General features: G+C 41.9%; 1 protein-coding gene across 5 annotated transcripts in view; it reads left to right on the top strand.

Moving 5' to 3' along the window:
- Fas (Fas cell surface death receptor) overlaps positions 1-18,106 on the top strand; it is a 54,151-nt gene that overhangs the window by 15,922 nt on the left and 20,123 nt on the right. For 2 of the 5 annotated variants that reach the window (XM_028782281.1, XM_028782280.1), the window contains exons 3-9: positions 2,786-2,923; positions 3,973-4,081; positions 6,121-6,182; positions 6,332-6,388; positions 7,108-7,172; positions 8,355-8,379; positions 9,044-9,842. In XM_028782281.1, the coding sequence (XP_028638114.1) occupies positions 2,786-2,923; positions 3,973-4,081; positions 6,121-6,182; positions 6,332-6,388; positions 7,108-7,172; positions 8,355-8,379; positions 9,044-9,375 (788 nt within the window). In that variant the 3' untranslated portion in view covers positions 9,376-9,842. Of the gene's footprint in view, positions 1-2,785; positions 2,924-3,972; positions 4,082-6,120; positions 6,183-6,331; positions 6,389-7,107; positions 7,173-8,354; positions 8,380-9,043; positions 9,843-18,106 lie in introns of those variants that run through there. The other 3 variants (XR_003713224.1, XM_028782283.1, XM_028782282.1) reach the window with 2 other exon arrangements.

The raw sequence follows: 18,106 nt of genomic DNA, 5'->3' as shown, positions 1-18,106 counted from the left end.
AGCACGCCTTTAATCCCAGCACTTGGGAGGCAGAGGCAGTCGGATTTCTGAGTTTGAGGACAGCCTGGTCTACAGAGTGAGTTCCAGGACAACCAGGGCTACACAGAGAAACCCTGTCTCAAAAAAACAAACAAACAAAAAAAATTTCTAAAACTTTTGTTTGTGTGCTTTTTTACTCTAATTTTGTCTTGTTTGCACTTAAAAAGGGGAGTTTCATGCCTGGTGTTTGGATCTGAGAATGCTCTCACCACTGTAGGATGCAAATGGTGCAAACATTTAAGAAGGAAGAGGGAACATGGGTGGAGAACCCAGCAATGTTTTTACTTGTTGACACAGTAATGGATTAATTTATCTGGAAATGCCTTAAAGATTACAAGCGTTATTCGTATAGCATTTAATTTTGATACCCAATAGTTGGCATGTAAATTCTGGAGGAATGGAAGCCTGGGATAGTTTGTATCAACCAGAGTCTAAGTGCCTCAGCTTTTCTTTTATGTTTCTAACACAGTCCTTAGTTGTATGATTTCCTTTAGCAATTTCAAGCTGGCATTCTGGCTGTGTTAAAGGTTTTTCTATGTCCCTTCACTAATATATCCCAACTGCCATTCAACATGCACCCAACCCTCTCTCCACCTGTCTTCCCTCTGGTTGAATTTTACGTTTATCAAGAGTTAAGTTAGTTTCACGTCTGTTCACAGCATTGATGATCTGATAGCAACATAGAATCTTAATGATGCTAGAAGTCAATGAATATCAAATATTGGGAAATGGCAAGTTTTATTTATTTAGTTTTTTAAGAAAACTAGGCTGAGCATTTTGGAGACCATCATGAATTCAGCTTGTTGGTGTGATTCAGCTTTCTTTTCATCAAAAAGAAGGGGAGTGGGAGAAGGGGGTGTAAGGAAGCCAAGGGGAAACTGTAGGGGATTCTTCTGTGGATTTAACTTAATGAAGCATCTATGACTTATCTCTATGTCAAATGATTGACATATTTATAGAGAGGCTTTTTAAATGAAAACACAATATATTTTCGGTGATTCCATATGTGAACTGATGTTTTTGATTAATTAAAATACACTGTATGCTTACAGAAGTCTTTAAAATTGAAAATAGATTCTTCTCTCATACAATCATCCCAACCACAGTTTCCTCTCTCTCCACTCTTCCTGTCTTCCCTCCCCCCACAGCTGCACTCCCTCTCCTATTCCCTTCAGAAAAGGGCAGACCTCCAAGAGACAACAACCAAACATGACAAAGCAAGATACCACAAGACAAGGCAAAAGCTCTCAAATTGAAACTGGACAAGACAATCCAGCAGGAGTAAAACCATCCCAAGAGTAGGCAAAAGAGTCAGAGACACACCCACTCCCACTGTTAGGAATCCCATAAAAATACCAAGCTAACAGCCATAACATATATGCAGACTTGGGGCAGACCCATGAGGGTTCGGTGCTTGCTTCCTCTGTCTCTGTGAGCCCGTATGAGTCCTGCTTGGTTGATTCAGTAGGCCATGTTCTCCTGGTGTCTTCCATCTCCTCTGACTACTACAGTCTTTCCTTACCCCTCTTCCATGAGGTTCCTGGAGCTCCAGGGGGAGGGACTCAATGGAGACCTCCAATTCAGACTCTTTCTCTGCATAGTGTCTGGCTGTGGGTCTCTGTACCTTCTCCCATCTGCAGCCGAGGAAAGCCTCTCTGATGACAACTGGACAAAGCACCCCTCTACGAGGACAGAAGAATATCATTGGGAACCATTTAATTGATTTATTTTGCCTGTTCTGTTTGGTTCTACCTTAGCATATCAGAGCCAGACAGCCTTACAGCAGTATTTTGCAGGGGGCAGAGCAGAAGAGGCATTGCATGCTCTGCAGGTGGCATGAAACTGTTGTCTAAGGGAACGGAAATATCTTATGAGTTAAGCTGTAGAACAGGCCTAGCTTTTACAGAAGGTCATCTGGTCTCTCTAATTGACCCTTTCCCCATATGTTCCTGTGGCTAACTATGCAACTAAAATTTTTTTTGTCTTCTGAGTAAAGATTTCTCTATGTAGCCCTAGCTGTCTTGGAACAGACAAGGGAAAGGAAGAGGGTGTCTTTCCCTCATCTCTGCCACCACTCAGCAGACAAGAGGTAGGACTGGCTCTCCTCCACTCATGCCCTCAGGGCCGGGTGGCTCACCTGCATCTCCCATACCCAGGGCCAGCTCTCTTTTGCTGCCCAGGCAAGGTTAAGGGTCTGCTTTCCAAAGTGCTACAGCAGGTGAAGGGCAGGGACAGATTTCCTTCTCTTGTGATCCTGTTGGGGTCCAGCTCTTCAGCCTGCCACCAGAGGCCAGACAAAAGACTTCCTTTGTTGAAGCCACCACACAGCAGACAAGAGACAGGGCTGCCTCTCCCACATGCACACTCTCCCTCATCCGTAACCCCCACATCGTGGGTCAGCCCTGCTGTGCTGCCCAGGTGAGATGTAGTACATGCTGTGCTGAGTGCCAAGGTGGTGAGGGGCAAGCGGGTGCCTCTCCCTGCTGGCTCTTGATGTGACTTTTTTCCCAAATAGCTATCTGTCTTTTACATTGCATTTGCATATAACCAGCCTAACACAACGTCTGTCTCCTGATGTTAAGATTCTTTATTATCATCCTTACATACTTTACCTGCTGTTAACATGGAGACTGCTCTGACTCCAGAAATTCAATTCAATTTCTCTCTCTCTCTCTCTCTCTCTCTCTCTCTCTCTCTCTCTTCCTACCTCCCTTTCTTTCTTTACTCATTTATTTTTTCACGATAGGTAAACGAAAAGTTAAGGACTGCACAGAGAGTGGGGGTGAACCAACCTGCGTTCTCTGCACAGAAGGGCAGGAGTACACGGACAGAAAGCATTATTCGGATAAATGCAGAAGATGCACATTCTGTGATGGAGGGCATGGTATGTATCTACAATGCATTTTAAAGAGGCTGATCCTGAGCCTCCATGTAGAACCATACATGAAACAGTTTGAGATTGGGACTCTGGTCCATGCTGGAATACAGGAAGGAGCAGAATGAGGCTAGCTGGGTAATGTGGCACCATCTCGTAAGATAGTCATCAATTGCAAAGGTCTTCTCAGCGACTCTTCCAAATGGAAGCACAGGAGTAAATAACCTGATGAGGAGAAGGGTACCAGCTGCAATCCAGTCACCCAAAAACCCTTTCCCCCTCTACTTCTATTTAAATGTGTCTACGGTTCTTGTTCATGGCCTTACAAAGAAACCCAATATGTGGGGAAGATGTCTCCTCACCTTTGGGGATCCCGTCTGTCATCACTCTATGAGTGGACCTGAGTTTTTGTAGCTATTTCAATCTCTTCTCAAGGCCACAGTGGATTTTAAGAAATGACAGAAGCAATTGTACTTTGGCTTAACATCAAGAAAATTCTGGGTATCAAATTTTAAAGCTCTCTTTCCTCTCTATCTCTTTTTTTTTAAAAGCATAGAATTTTTACATCAGTCTGTAAAGAAGCGATGTAGAACCCTGGCTACACGTTAAAGCTGCATCAGGAGCTGTGGGAATACTAACGCTTAGGTCTCAGCTCACAATTAAATCAGAATCTCCAAGTGTGGCCTGAACATTTGTCTGTTTAAGCTGAGTTTAGGCTTATCATAAGGCATGAGGATGGTGATGATGATGATGATGATGATGATGGTTTCCAGGCCTTGTATTTAAGGTGCAAAGCTCTCTATGAAAGGCATGGAGGAGCCATCTAAGCAATGGTAGAAAGTGTCTGGCCCTCTGGATTACCTATCCACTAATAGCTATACTAAATCACTAACCCTTTCAAGCTGATACTGCCTTTTTGTTAGTAAGCATTATTATTTAAGTTTTGATGGTGTAATAGGTATATCTTAAAAAAAAATCTATGCAGCCCGTGGCCATTTTTTTCATCACTTATTTTTAAGTAGCTACTACAATTAAAGCTTTATAAACTGGCTTTCCAGGTTTAGAAGTTGAAACAAACTGCACCCGGACCCAGAATACCAAGTGCAAGTGCAAACCAAACTTCTATTGTGATTCTCCTGTCTGTGAGCACTGTGATCCATGCGCCTCGTAAGTTTGAGTATTCGCTGCTTAAGACACTCGCTATGACATGGGACATCCTGCCTTCCTAGAGTAGAGCTGCACTGAATGAGAGTTCGGAACTGAGTTCTATTCTCGTCTCTCCACCGTTTGCTCAGTTGGCACCAATCAGCACCGGACACCACTGAGCACTTTTACCAAAGCCATCCTGTTCCATCCTGTTCCATCCTGTTCCAGTCCCATTGCTAACTGCTGATGGTGGTGATGAGAGACACGTGGCTGTCAAGGTTTTGGTTCTAGGGCAAAGGTAGCCAAAAGGAAAAGAAAAAAAGCAAGCAATGCTTATTGCACGTCAGCTCCTTGTGTTGTATGGCGAGCATGAGACATTTGTGCTAGGATTAGTACAGGCTATGCAGGAAGACCTTTTGACTCTGTCTGAAAGGTGGGAGTCTGGAGGAGGCAAGAAAATGTATTAGCGGCTACAAGTGAGTGAGAAGTGTGTTCAGGCAGAGAACAACAGCTTTAAAGAGGCAGAAGAAGCTCCCGTATCTGCTGGAGGACAGAAAAGCCTGGGACGGAATTGGTTAAGGACTTTGCCTTGATGCTAAGGGGCTTGCTTTTGACTCGAATCTAGAAAACCTGGTTGTACAGCTCCCTTGTCTGTTGATTCATTGGGCTAGTTTGAGCAGATCGCTTAACCTGTCTGGATTTCAGTTTTCTCACTCACGAAATGCAGAGAATATTTAATGAACTCCGTGTACCTGCCACATTTCTCTGGAGACCCACACTAGGTAATATATTTTACAAACACAGCTTTTGCAAATGGGCGTGTACACCGTAGAGGTAGAGCACTTATCCAGCATGGGCCAGGAGTCTCAGGTTCATCGAAGGAAAGATAGCTTTTGTCTTATAAGAGGCTGGCTTTGTATAGAAAGTTTAGGACTACGGTTTCCTTGGCATTCCTTAAGCCTGTAACTCACCTTCGGAGACTTCTGGCCCTTCATCTAATATTAAACGTATTAATACTAGCTGTATTAGAGACACACTGCTTTTTATCTTACTACTAGGAGACGCATTTGTGTTCCACCTTTACTCCTTCTCCAGCCCCAAATGTCTGAGAGTGATGAGGGGCAAGGTATGGGTTGTGGGGAAGTAGCTCACTGAGTTCAGCAATAACATAATAATAACACTTAATAATCACGATTTAATTTTCTTCTCACTGGCGCTCTTTGGGGTAGATAGCATATCGGTGAGATTACAGGCTCCTACAAGCCAACTGCTTTCCCACCCTTGCCTGCTTAGACTTCAGGTAGAGGTGGATTGTGAACCTGCAGAATTTAGCTAGCTGAAGAAAATCCTGCAAGTGCCTCTTGACTGTCCTGATCGCTCCCTGCTGGGGCCCGGAGCAGCATCTTAGAAGGTGGACAGAAGCATCCTAACCACTGAGCCATTTCTTCAGCCCCTACCTGCAGGCAGTTTTAAGGGTTTCTAAAAACATTTTTTTGGTAATTGTTCTTGATAAGTTATTTTTTAAAATAGCTTATTTTCAGGTCTCGTATCTTAAGAGTTCAATATGTTACCAATTTAAAGTTTATTTTTATTTATTCTCTTCTTTAGTGTATCAGTATTTTGTTACTTTTTAAGACTCTTAATATCATTAAGACTTTTGTTTTTATTTTTAAATACGGGGGACACAGGGATATGCATGTGACTGTGGTGCTTAGGGGACCAGAAGATATGGCTGGATGCCCTGGAGCTGGAGTCACAGAAGGCAGCAAGCTGTTTGGTGTTGGTTCTGGAAACTTCACCATCTTCTCCGTGGGCAGCCAGCGCTCCTAACCACTGAGCTGTTTCTCCAGCCCCTATAGCTTAGAGCAGATTTAACACTTTCAACCAAACACCCAGTCACAGTCCTTAGCTTGTGTGAATTTTAGATGGCAATATCTGAGAGGAAACAGATGCCAGAAATGAGAAGACAGAAAAAAGGATCCCTAATCTGTGATGTACGTTGGAAAAACAGGGAAGGAAGCTACCCAGGCCTTCTGAGTTTCTTCTGCCTTTCCCCCTAGGTGTGAACATGGAATCCTTGAGGCGTGCACAGAAACCAGCAATACCAAATGCAGAAACCAAAGTAATCATTTGTTTTTATGACTACATTCCTTTCCTGACCCCATTCTCACATGTCAGAATAAAAAGATCATTGGTTTATTATTGATTGAGAGAACAGAGATCTGTCTTTAAAAACCACTTGATTTTATATAAAATACCCAATATTCCCAGGTTCCAGGTATCATTTCCTATGGTTGTCGATCATCCCGGTTTTGGCAATATTATTTGGTAAGTCCTAAGTTTGTTCAAAATGTAGATTAAAGTGACCTGAGAAGTAGCCACTGTGCCCATTGAGAAAGCCCAGAAAGCCAGGCAGCGTGTTATAATGGCACCCAGTAAACCCGGCCTTCTCTGTGCCTGCCCTCTGTTTATTTTAACAGTTACTATTTTTAAAAATCATTCCTTCTTATTTTGTGTCTTTAAAAATGTATGACAACAAGTTTTGTTCAAAGATTACTTAATAACATCAGTAGTTTAGGGAAGGCTGGGTACCATCAGAATTATTCTGAGAAAGCATCTCGAAGCCTAGTGATGATAAGATACACCAACTTTCAGGGACTCCGAATCTTCTAATCTTTCCTTAAAATACCTTTTAGCTCTCGTATCTTAAGGATTCATTGTGTTATCAATTTAAAGTTTATTTTTATCTCTACCCTTCTTTTGTAGATTAGTATTTTGTTACTTTTTAAAGCTCTTAATATCATTAAGACTTTTATTTTTAAATATGAGGGCACAGAGATATGTATGTAGCTGTGGTTGTGGGGAGGACAGGAGATACTGTGGGATGCCTCGGAGCTGGAGTCACAGAAGAGTTACGATTTTGCTCTTAAAGTTTCCTAATAGTATGATATAAAGTAGCACGACTGCCTTGTCAATTCAGTCCTCTTAGTGTGAGGATTTCCTAAGAATGGCGTTTGAGTCTGACAGAAATCTCTTGGATCTTTCAGGGTGTATATATCGAAAGTCCTGGGAAAGGCATCATGATGATCCTGAATCTGGAATCCCAAGCCCTGTGAGTACGCAAGTGCAGATCAACTTTCTCGAAACAACAACAACCAGTTAGCACTTCCTTTAACACAAATACATGTTCTTCCATGCCCATGTTAGAAAAACATCAATGATGAATTAACACACCACGGCTAATTTATTAGTAAGTTTTTGTGGGGTGCTGCACAAAAGGGTCTTCCTCCTATAGTTATTTTGGGTCTAGATGGAACTGGATCAGACCTGTCCAAATAGAAGACCATCCCCACTCTCTATTGACTCGCACAATAAAGCGTAGTATTGGAACAGATAATGGAACTTCTTGTTAAAGACTCTTTTACCAGAGTTTAACAAGGGAAGTAGTTGTTTTCTGATGCCTGCTGACCCAGATGAGCGGTCACAATCACCTACAGATTTAATCAACCCGTATTTATATGTTACCTTGAGCATTTACAATGGATATTTATCAATATCCTACTGGCTGCTTCCAGAGAATGATGGTAGACTGAATAATCACAGCACCCAGGCACACATGCATCATTGTGAATGGGGGACACGATGAAGGAGCACCGTTTAAGATTTAAGCTGTGCATTAAAGTTAGCTTGTAAAATAGGATTGTGTGTGGAGTCCCAGGCATAGTTGGGTTATTTGCATTGTTTTCTCAAAAGGTGGGGCTTTAGAAACAGATTGAATAGATAGTTTTAAATAGCCTCAAAGCATATTGTTAACTTGGTTGAAAAAGTTGGATTTCTGAAGGCAAGCTTACAAGGGTAAGTCTAGTATAAAATAAATTCTTATAAGGTTTTACATAAATACCATAAGGAACAATGGAGAAAACACGGAAGCCTACCAGTGTGGGCTGGGAAGGGATGTACAGTTCTCTGTTTCATGGAAATGCCATTGGCTAAAGCATGGGCCTCGGATTTCCAACCCCCAGCAAAGCTTTTGCTCTTGAAATCCACTTAGCGGCCACAGTACGTTTCTTTCCAGCTGGCGGGAGCTGATGCTACATTGTATCTAACCTGGGAGGATGGGACCTTTCAGAATCAAAATTGAATGACTGAAAGAGCTCATCTTAACCACAAAGGCTAGTTTTTTAATTATATATATCTAACAGGCAATTGTATGATATTTCTTTCTGAATTAAAAAAAAACTTAAATGACACGCATGTATTTTTTTTCTCTCTGCCTTTTCTTTTTTATTCCCAGGAAAGCATGCCAATGAATGTCTCAGGTAAGTCTTTCTATTATTTTACTTCACACAAGTGGCTTTCTTTATCAGAATAAGCGTAAATCGGAGCAGGCTCTAAGAGTTTAGAGTGAAATAATGTTTGACTTTCAGTGACACTTTAGGCTTTCCTGTTATTTGAACTGTCACTTCTATCAAAAGCTTAAATTCATAACAGTCTCAAGTTAAAATATACTAGGAAGTGATAAAGCAGTATATTATGAGAGGTCTAAGAAAAGCATTTTCATAATCAGTTAGCTGTGTCACAGGACCCCTTGGAACCTGATCAAATGGAACCATAAACTCTATATACGTTCTCATCTTTTCAACATGTCCAATTCTGTCCCATCTTGTTCCTTGACTTGTGACTCAGACACAGGATCAACTGATCTTTTAGGTATATGGGTTTGGTCTTCAAGTCTCTACAGAGCATTAGAGGTCATCTTTTTTTAAGCTTCTGATTTCATAAATGAGATAAGAAGACATAAATATGCCATGTATCACATCTGGCTCAAAGAGTAAACTCTAAGAGCCACAGCAAGTCTGGGAGGATACCACTTACCCTGGGGGGACTCACATGTACTCCCAACTTTACAAGGAGAAGTGAACCAGGCTTCTGTAATGGGAATATCTCTTAGACAGGTATTTTCGGGGACTGTCTGTTTTTCAGATGTTAACTTGAATAAATACATCTCAAGTATTGCCGAACAAATGACAATCCGTCAGGTTAGAAAATTTGCTCGGGAGAATAAGATCCCAGAAAGCAAGATAGATGAGATCAAGTATGACAGCATCCAAGATACAGCTGAGCAGAAAATCCAGCTGCTCCAGTGCTGGTACCAATCTCACGGGAGGAAGGGTGCATATCAAGCTTTAATCAAGGGACTCAAAAAAGCCAACTGCCGTGCGGTTGCGGAGAAGATTCAGGCCATGATCCGGGAGGACCTTGAAAACTCAACCTCAGACATGAGAAATGAAAATGAAGGACAAAATCTGGAGTGAAAACTACCTCAATTCCAGCCATGAAGAGAGTACAGAGCCTGCCACCCATGATGGGCACAAAATGAAAGCCAACTGTATCGAAACTGGCAACTCCTGGTGTGCTCTCTTTGCTAGCAAATAGCAGCTGATGCTCAGAGAGGGTCAAATAAACAACGGGTTCCAGGGATTGCTTCTGTGATGCTCTGCAGGTGCTGAGATGAACCATTTTCTCCGTCTACTGCTTGCTATTTGGTTATTTTTTACATTCAAGCCTCCATGAAAGTTGTATTAAATGTGAATCGGAATCTGCAGTGTTTGTGTTTATATTCATATACTGTGAACTGAGGAGATTTATAAACGGAAACAAATACTCGCAGTTACCTGAAGACTTCCCACTGACAGATGGCTCTTAGTTCTTTTCCTCTATATATGGAAATGTATGATAGAAGAAATAATTTTTAAATTAAAGGGTCGTTTTTGCATTTCTAGTTCTCTGTTGTCTCGCTTGTTATTTCATTTTTCTTTACTCTAAATGACTGCTTAAATGTTACTTGTTCAATGAATCCTTAAAGCTTGATTTGATCTCTTAGGAAGAAATACCTTTGCAAAGCCTTTTAATAGTAAAACGGTTCATTCCATGGCTGTTACTGTCAAGAATACGCTAGCTTGGCAGATGTCTGATATTCTTGAGGAATTTGACTACCGTGATCTCAAAAATGTGTTTAAGCAGAAAGATTGCATAGCTTGGGGATTTGCCTACAATTTTCTCTGAGGGATGACAGTCTTGGCTGTCCTGTTCAGCTTTCTAGTCTGACAGAGCAGAAGGAGAAACCCAGTAGAGTTCAGCAGTGAAACTCCCACGTTTTAAGGTGAAATTAAGCGTGAGAACATCCTGTGTCTACTTTGAGGAGTTTGAACTTGAACCAAGAACTTTGAGTCCCTTTGAAAAGGCTTTGTACTTGAGGATGTGAGTCTTTTCCCCTTGACTTCACCCAGAGGCTCCAGGAATGACCACTCCCACATCAATAACCACCGATGTGTTCTGGACTTAAAGTGATTTCTTGTTCCAAAGTTACCTTGTTTCAGTGATTGCATCTTGTTTGTAGTAGACATTAAGAACAGGAATACACTCAAATGTCACTTATGGGCTGCAGAAAAAAAGACTATCTGCAAAAGGAGGTCAGAGACCCAATATGCCTTGCATACTTTAATATCTAGCATTCTTCATTAGCAAGCACAGAGTCCTCTGGCATTTGACCAGGCCCTATGCAGTACTACATTGTTGATTTTTGTATAGTGGTCTAAATACGGCATACAGCACAACATTATTTGCAATTATTTCCCATGCTCTTTTCTGAACGGAAATTTATCTGCATTAGAATTTTATACCAGGGGCTGGGAGGTAACTCGGTAGTAGACCACCTTCTTAGCACCCTTAAGGCCCTTGGGTTAATCTTTACCATCAAGATAAATAGATAGGTAGATAGATAGATAGATAGATAGATAGATAGATAGATAGATAGATAGATAGATAAATGAGGAATGGAAAGGGGAAATCTACACAATGCAAGGTATTTGTAGTTTCTCCCTAGCTTTTAAAACCATCACCCCACTGTATTCTTCTGTTCATTGCTAATGATATATCCACTGCTAGTCTAAATTTTCCTTTCTAGGTAATCCTTTTATTTTCCTCTAATAGATTCTGAAGCTTCCTATACCACACTTTCTTGGTGTTCAGCAATCTAACTTAAAAGAATTCCAATGTGGATTTATTAATCTTTCTCCTCCCCTTTCCCCTCCTGCCCCTTCTCCTCCCCTTTCTGCTTCTTTCCCCATCCTTCATCCTCTCTGTTTTCTTGAGGTCTTCCTCTGTGGTCTAGGCTGGTCTGAAGTCCTCCTGCCTCAGCCTCCTTACTGCTGGGATTATAGTGGACTTATTTTTAACTCATTTGCTAAGCAGTACAACTTTTATATTTTTCTTTTATCCTTTGAGATTATAATTATATCCTCTCCTCCCTTTCCTCTCTCCCACACCCTCATTTCCTTCTCTTTCAAACTCATGTCCTCTTTTTTATTAATTACACTACATGCGTGTACATATATGTAAATACACATATGTATATGCATATACATATGTACAAACACATACAAACATAGACATGCATATAGTCTGTCCTTGCTTTTCTGAAAGCTTGGCTGTTTTCTCTTTGACCACGCTCCTGTTTGATTCCCTTCATTCTTTCCTTCCAAAGAAGAGCGTCACCTCCTGAAGCTTCTTGAACTTCTCTCTACTCTCTTAATTATTTTGAAACTACAGTTTTATACAAAGATTCCATTTAGGGAGATGTTTCAATATTCTCCTAAAAGTAACCATTTCCTTCTTTATCATTTTGTCTATTGTTCTTCATTCTTCACATTTCTAATTATTTGTAAATCTCTCACTTGTACAGACTTTGTTTCCACTTCCTTTTCATGGATGTTTTAAGGTTATGTGGTAGATTTTGTCTATCAGTTACTTTTCTTGTTGTAAACAAATACCTGATAAGAAGCAACCAAAGGAAGCACCCTTGGCTTGTACTTTGAGAGTACAATCAGTCCATCACAGCAAGCAGGCCATGGCTGGGGGACCACGGCAGCCGGGCAAGCTGTGTCTGCAGTCAGGAAGGAGAGACCACCGAGAGCTGGTGCTCCACTAACCTTCTCCATTTCCATTTTATTCACACTAGGATGCTGGCCCATAGGATGGTGCATAGGCTCTTAGGCTGGGTCTTCCCTCTCCTATTAAGCCTACCTGAAATACACCCACAGGCCTACTCAGAGGTGTGTCTCTTAGGTGATTTTAAATCCAGCCAAGGTTGCAATCACAATCTTATTCCATCATTGCTACTTTAAGGAGTCTACAGCTCTCTGTAAGTCCTTCCTAAAAGTACTTTCAAAATTAAAGTTTACTTGTGATCTCATGTTGCTCATCATAAACTCAGTTTTCCTCACGTGACAAGAATTTGTGCATGTGCACTGTATACACATTTGTGTGCAGGTTTGTATGTCTATGTGCACGAACTGGGATGCCATAGGACAAGAGGTGCCCTGCCCTAGCACCCTCCACCTTATTCTGTTGAGACAGACTCTTACTGAACCTCCACCTAAACTGGTGGCCAGCCAGCCATCTCTGCCCATTTCCCATTACCGAGCTTACAGACACCTATGTGCCAAGATCGGCCATTATACGAGTTCTGGGGACTGGTACTAAGGTCCCCCATTGATGACACACCTCTGTCCATACTCAGGTGACCTTCTTGATGTATTTTTGAACTTGAACTGCAAGTCTCTTGAATGACAACTCTTCTATTCACATGTACCAACTTTATGCATAGCAGTTTTATGGGCCCATTTACCAACTCCTTTAGAGAGAGACGCCTGTTCTGAGCCAGGTTTTCATAGTATCTTGGGACTTATATCTTTCAATAATTTCAGGGTCCAAATAGATTTGTGAACCAGAGGAAGGAAGCTTGACTCCTCTATTGGTCCGACTTTCTTATGCCATGCTGTGTTTAGCTGGAACTTAGGTTAAGCTGTCTTTTGGCACCAAATCTGATCATTTCTTAGTAAAGGGATTTTACTAAGGGTTTAACTGTCATACCTCTGGCTGTCCTCCTGTCTCCAGTGTTCTGGATGAGACTCTATCATACCTCTGGCTGTCCTCCTGTCTCCAGTGTTCTAGCTGAGATTCTATCATACCTCTGGCTGTCCTCCTATCTCTAGAGTTCTGGATGAGACTCTATCGTACCTCTGGCTGTCCTCCTGTCTCCAGTGATCTGGCTGAGAACAGGTCACTTAGATAGAAAGCTGTGGGAGGCCATGTGTTACACTTGTTAGCACCATTTTCACTGCCTTAGATGCCTACTTAGACCTCTTAGCAGTTCAGTGCCTGGATGAATACCTTGGTTCTAGGCAGAAAGAAAATAATAAACTGTAAAGAGAGGATTAGCTGCATTGTATAAAGCACTGATCCCATGAAGTAGTTCTGTTGGGGTGTGACAAACCCCTTCCAAATACCCTCTGGTGGAAGACTCCAAAGATAGAAACACACTGAGGGAGGCTGTGCTGTCACCTGAAACACCTTGGAGATCCGTGATGTACACATTATTTATAGGCTTTTGAGACAGAAGGGATTTGGAGTTTTCCTTCAGATATAGTTAACTTTGTATTTTAACGTAGATATTGGGATAGGGCATGGGCAGGTAGCTTACAGTGTAAAGCATTTGGTGAGCATGTACTCCAGCCGGCATTTGCATCCACAGCACTGAAAGAAACCGGTCACGGTAATGGGAGCATGTCCTTGAAACCCCAGTGCTGTGTTGGAAAGCAGAGACAGGTGATGCCAGAAGCTCCTGACCAGTTTAGTCTACCAAAACGGTGAGAGTAAGAGACGTCTCAAACCAAAATGGTGGAGAGTGATAGAGGGGGACCTCCTAAGTAGGTACTCCTACTTGTACATGTGCACCTACAATTGAGCACATGTATGCATGAGTGTGTGCACGCGTGTATACACACACACCTCAGACACAGTGATTAAATATGTTAGAAGGGAAGATGTTATGGAACCCCAAGTGACTGCAAAGGTAAATAGATAGATAGATAGATAGATAGATAGATAGATAGATAGATAGACAGACTCAGCTTTTATATCGAATGTTTAATTTCTAATCAGAAAGACGAGATCTCCATTCCTGACAGTCATCAGTAAAAATACAGTCAATCTCTAACTTTTTTTCTAATATAATAATGCTCTGGGGGGAGATTATTACTTTTTAGTGAGGCCCATCCCTGGTACTTTGAGCTTCATTAGAAGATGCCTCCAGGTACGAGGTAGAAGGATCTACCTGAGCCACAAGCCTGGAATCACATAAGTGGACTAAATGGTCCTACTCCCCAGTAAATAAAGTGAGAAAAATAAGAATTACTTGACAACTGGTTACTATCACATGACTCTAATGACCTTGCCTTGTTCTTGATGAGTAAATTCATGTAATGTAGGATAAAAACATCTCAGCTATAAAATAAAAGGCCCAAGGATCTGTCAATAAAATACATCAGTGGAGGCTGAAAGTGGGCTCCAAATAAATCGGGAGGAGAGTGGCGCTGTGGTTCCACATGGCCACAAGATGGCACTGTTTCTCCAGCACTGGTTCAGACTTTGGCTGACAGTTTCTCCAAATTATGTCATAGTTCAATTCTCGTACTCAACCAGCCAACAAAAGAACAGAATGAAATAGATATTACAAGTTTTATCTAGAATAAGGCAACATCTGGTTCTAAGTCAACCCCTTTTCATGACCTAGCTGTATAATTTTATATTTAAATCTTAGATGTTTGTTTTTCATATCTGTGAATTAAAGTCATAATCTATCAGTCCTTCCTATAACTGTGAGGCATAGAAAGGAGAGGCACACACGTGAGGATGTGTTAAGCTGTAATAGGCTATGATATTGGTTATTAAGTTTAACATTCATAAACATCACCTGAGGATGTTTGAAAATGTGTCCTGCGGATGATGGAGCTTGGGGCTAGACCACTTGCCCCAAGCTCATGAGACCCTGAATTTGTCGAACAGCACTATAAAATTCAGATTCCCAGGTCTGCGGGGCACCGCCTCGCCGATAAGGAGAACGCCACGCTCAGGATTCTTCTGACAGCAGTTTTATTGTTACAGCTCTTTTAGACGGTAGTGTTACAGCTCTCTTAGATGGTAGTATTACAGCTCTCTTAGATGGTAGTGAGGCGAGGGACCCCAAGCCCCAAAAGCCTGTGGCTTATATAGAGCTTTAGGAGACGTGCCACACACTCATTGGCTCTTATGATGTCGCCAAATTAGCATACTGGTTTTCGCGCCTTGCGCAGGCGCACATTCAAGCAAGGCTCGCAAGAAGAACCAGGAAGCAGGAAACCGGCGCCATGTTGCTATGGCGAACGCGGCTCCTAACATCTGCCCCTTTTTTATTAAATTGCTGCAACAATTTTCCAACTGTTATTTCGCCGATCAAGCCCACCGTTCTAGCAGTAAGGCATTCAAGGCAGTTAAACAGTTGTGAGACCCTCCACACTTATCTCCCGTGCAATGGGAATCCGAGCCCTGGGAAGTGTGGAGGACTACCACTCAGGATTCCTGGTGCAATGGGAACACGAGCCCTCAGGATATCCCATTGAATGATAGTGTCTCATTGTTTAAGCATATTCAACCAAGCTTGAGGGGATGTTCCCTGCTCTAAGGCAAGTAGTGCTTGAGTGATAAGTACTTTATCTCTACGATGTTGTTTTTTAAATTTGCAGAGCAACCAGAGTGTGATCAGCACTCCCCCAAAGATCATACAGCCAAACATTCCCACCCCCACCCACTCCTTAAAAAAGGAGAAGGCGGAAGTGAGCCAGGAAGTGAAGTCTTCAACATCAATCGGGTTTATTCTGGTCCCATTCAAAACAGCAATCGTGAGCAGGAGTTCTTGTAGCTCCTCAGCCTGTTGTGACCAATTTCCTTGTAAAAAATTAGATAATTTAGTACTTTCTGTAAAAGACTCATTGTTATATTTCAAGGGTGTGATATATGTGTGTTTAGTATGACTTACACAGCTTACTTGAAGAATATCAGCAATTTCTTCCATTTTGCTTTGTAATAGATCTATTCGCTGATTAGCAAGCAGTATCCCAGAAATCAAATGGCTATTCATTTTATGCTGTTTTACCATAGCATCTGCCGAGGCATTCACTATATTATTTATTGTTTCTGCTGCTTGAACTTGATTGGCTAGGGCAATACCCGCAGTCACCGCTGCAGCAGCCGACATTGCAACGGCCGTCACAATGGCCGCCGTGATGCCAAAATCTCTCTTTTCTCTAATTAAGGAGATTATTGGAAATTTATCGGGGTCGGCATCCACCGGTATAGGGACAAAGGTCGGAACCCGCACCAGCAGTGCTAAAGATGCGGACCCATTCCAGCATTCTGTCAACTGGCAGGTGACATTCGCACAATCTAATATGCTGCTTTTATTTTTAAATTCTGCTAAAATAAAAAAGAAGGGAGCCGAAACACAAACTGCTGCCCTTTTGGCTGAATAATTTGCCAACAAGTTATTATATTTAATATCATTCAATATCACTGGTGTAGTATTAGTTCTGGTTGCTGATACATTCCAAATGTCATGTTGTGACTCACCTAGAGTTGCAAAGGCTGATAAACTGGTAACAGGCCCCGCTAAATTTGTCAACACCCATTGATAAAATGGCCATTCGTTTACATTCCCCGTTTTATTTCCTGTCATAGCCATCCTTTTTAGAGGCGGCGATAAGGTGAACCCTCGAGATACTTCTACCTTAGGCATCCTTTTAGATTGGCAGTGCGTAAACACTGGTGGAAATGACTGATCTGGAGGGCACCATGGCCACACTCTGACATTAGTGGCATTATTGGTTTGCCAATATGATCGTTCAAGTATGGTTACCTTACTTTTTAGCAATAATGTAGTGATATTCACAGGGGACTGTTTTTTGTTAGATGTATTTCCACTGGCCTCAGATTGTCCTGCCACTATGTTATTGAGTACCTCGAGCAGGACACCAGTGCCTATTTGGGAATCTCCAAGTGGATCAATCCAGTGTCCCAATGTAGCATTGCGAAGTACAACGCATGGGGTCTCTGCCCTGTTTGTTATGGTGAAACACAAGGTATCATTTAATCTAAATTTTGATGCATTATACTTGACAGTCTCTTTGTTTAAAGGTATGGCACATGGTGCCTCCAGCTGACAGCTCGATGATGTAAACATTGGCAGTACTTTAGAGTGGGAATGTACTGGGATGGGAACTGGCCATGATCTTACCACAGCCCACAATGGTATACTTATCTCTCTCTCAAGCAGGCAGATCATCAGCAGGATCTTTAGCATTTTCTTCAGGGGTTGGTGAGTCCTCTTTCACAGTTCTGGTCAGTCTGCTTGGTATCCAGATTGGATTTTCTTGATCCTGTGGAAAAACACAGATAGCTCCCCTGGATCTCACTAAAACTGGATCCGGGCCCTTCCATTGGTTAGTTAAGATATCTTTCCATTTAACATATTCTTTTTGAGGACTTGGAGCCACATGTCTGTCAGCAGCAGATTGTCCATCAGAATCCAGATTTAAAAAATTTAAGGTAAATAGGGCTAGGGAGATAGATGTCTTAGGTCCCATGTTGGGGCCTATTCCTCCCTTTTGTTTTTGTAAATAAGTTTTCAACGTGCCATTGGCACGTTCCACAATCCCTTGTGCCTGAGGATTATATGGCAAGCCAGTTATATGACGGACACCAAGCCTCAGACAAAACTGTTGAAAAGTTTTAGACGTATAGGCTGGTACATTATCAGTCTTCAGCTGAAGGGGCTTGCCCCAAGCAGCCCAGGCTTCAAGGCAGTGAGTAATAACATGTGACACTTTTTCTCCCGCAAGGGGGGTGGCATGGATGATGCCAGAGCATGTATCCACAGATACATGAATAAACTTTTGTTTTCCAAAGGCATTGCAATGTGTGACATCCATTTGCCAGATATGAAGAGGTTGCAGACCTCTGGGATTAACTCCTATAGATGGAGAGGGTCTAAAGTCTGCACAGGAGGTACATTTCAGAACAAACAATATCTCGCGCTTCTGCACGAGTTAAATGAAACTTTAATCTCAGGGTATTAGCTGGTACATGATAGAGTTTATGGAATTCAACTGC

Source organism: Grammomys surdaster, unplaced genomic scaffold, assembly GCF_004785775.1.
Source record: "Grammomys surdaster isolate TR1022 unplaced genomic scaffold, NIH_TR_1.0 725, whole genome shotgun sequence".
NCBI lineage: Eukaryota > Metazoa > Chordata > Mammalia > Rodentia > Muridae > Grammomys > Grammomys surdaster.
Note: the sequence above shows the minus strand (reverse complement) of the source record. Positions and strands in the feature narration are given on the sequence as shown.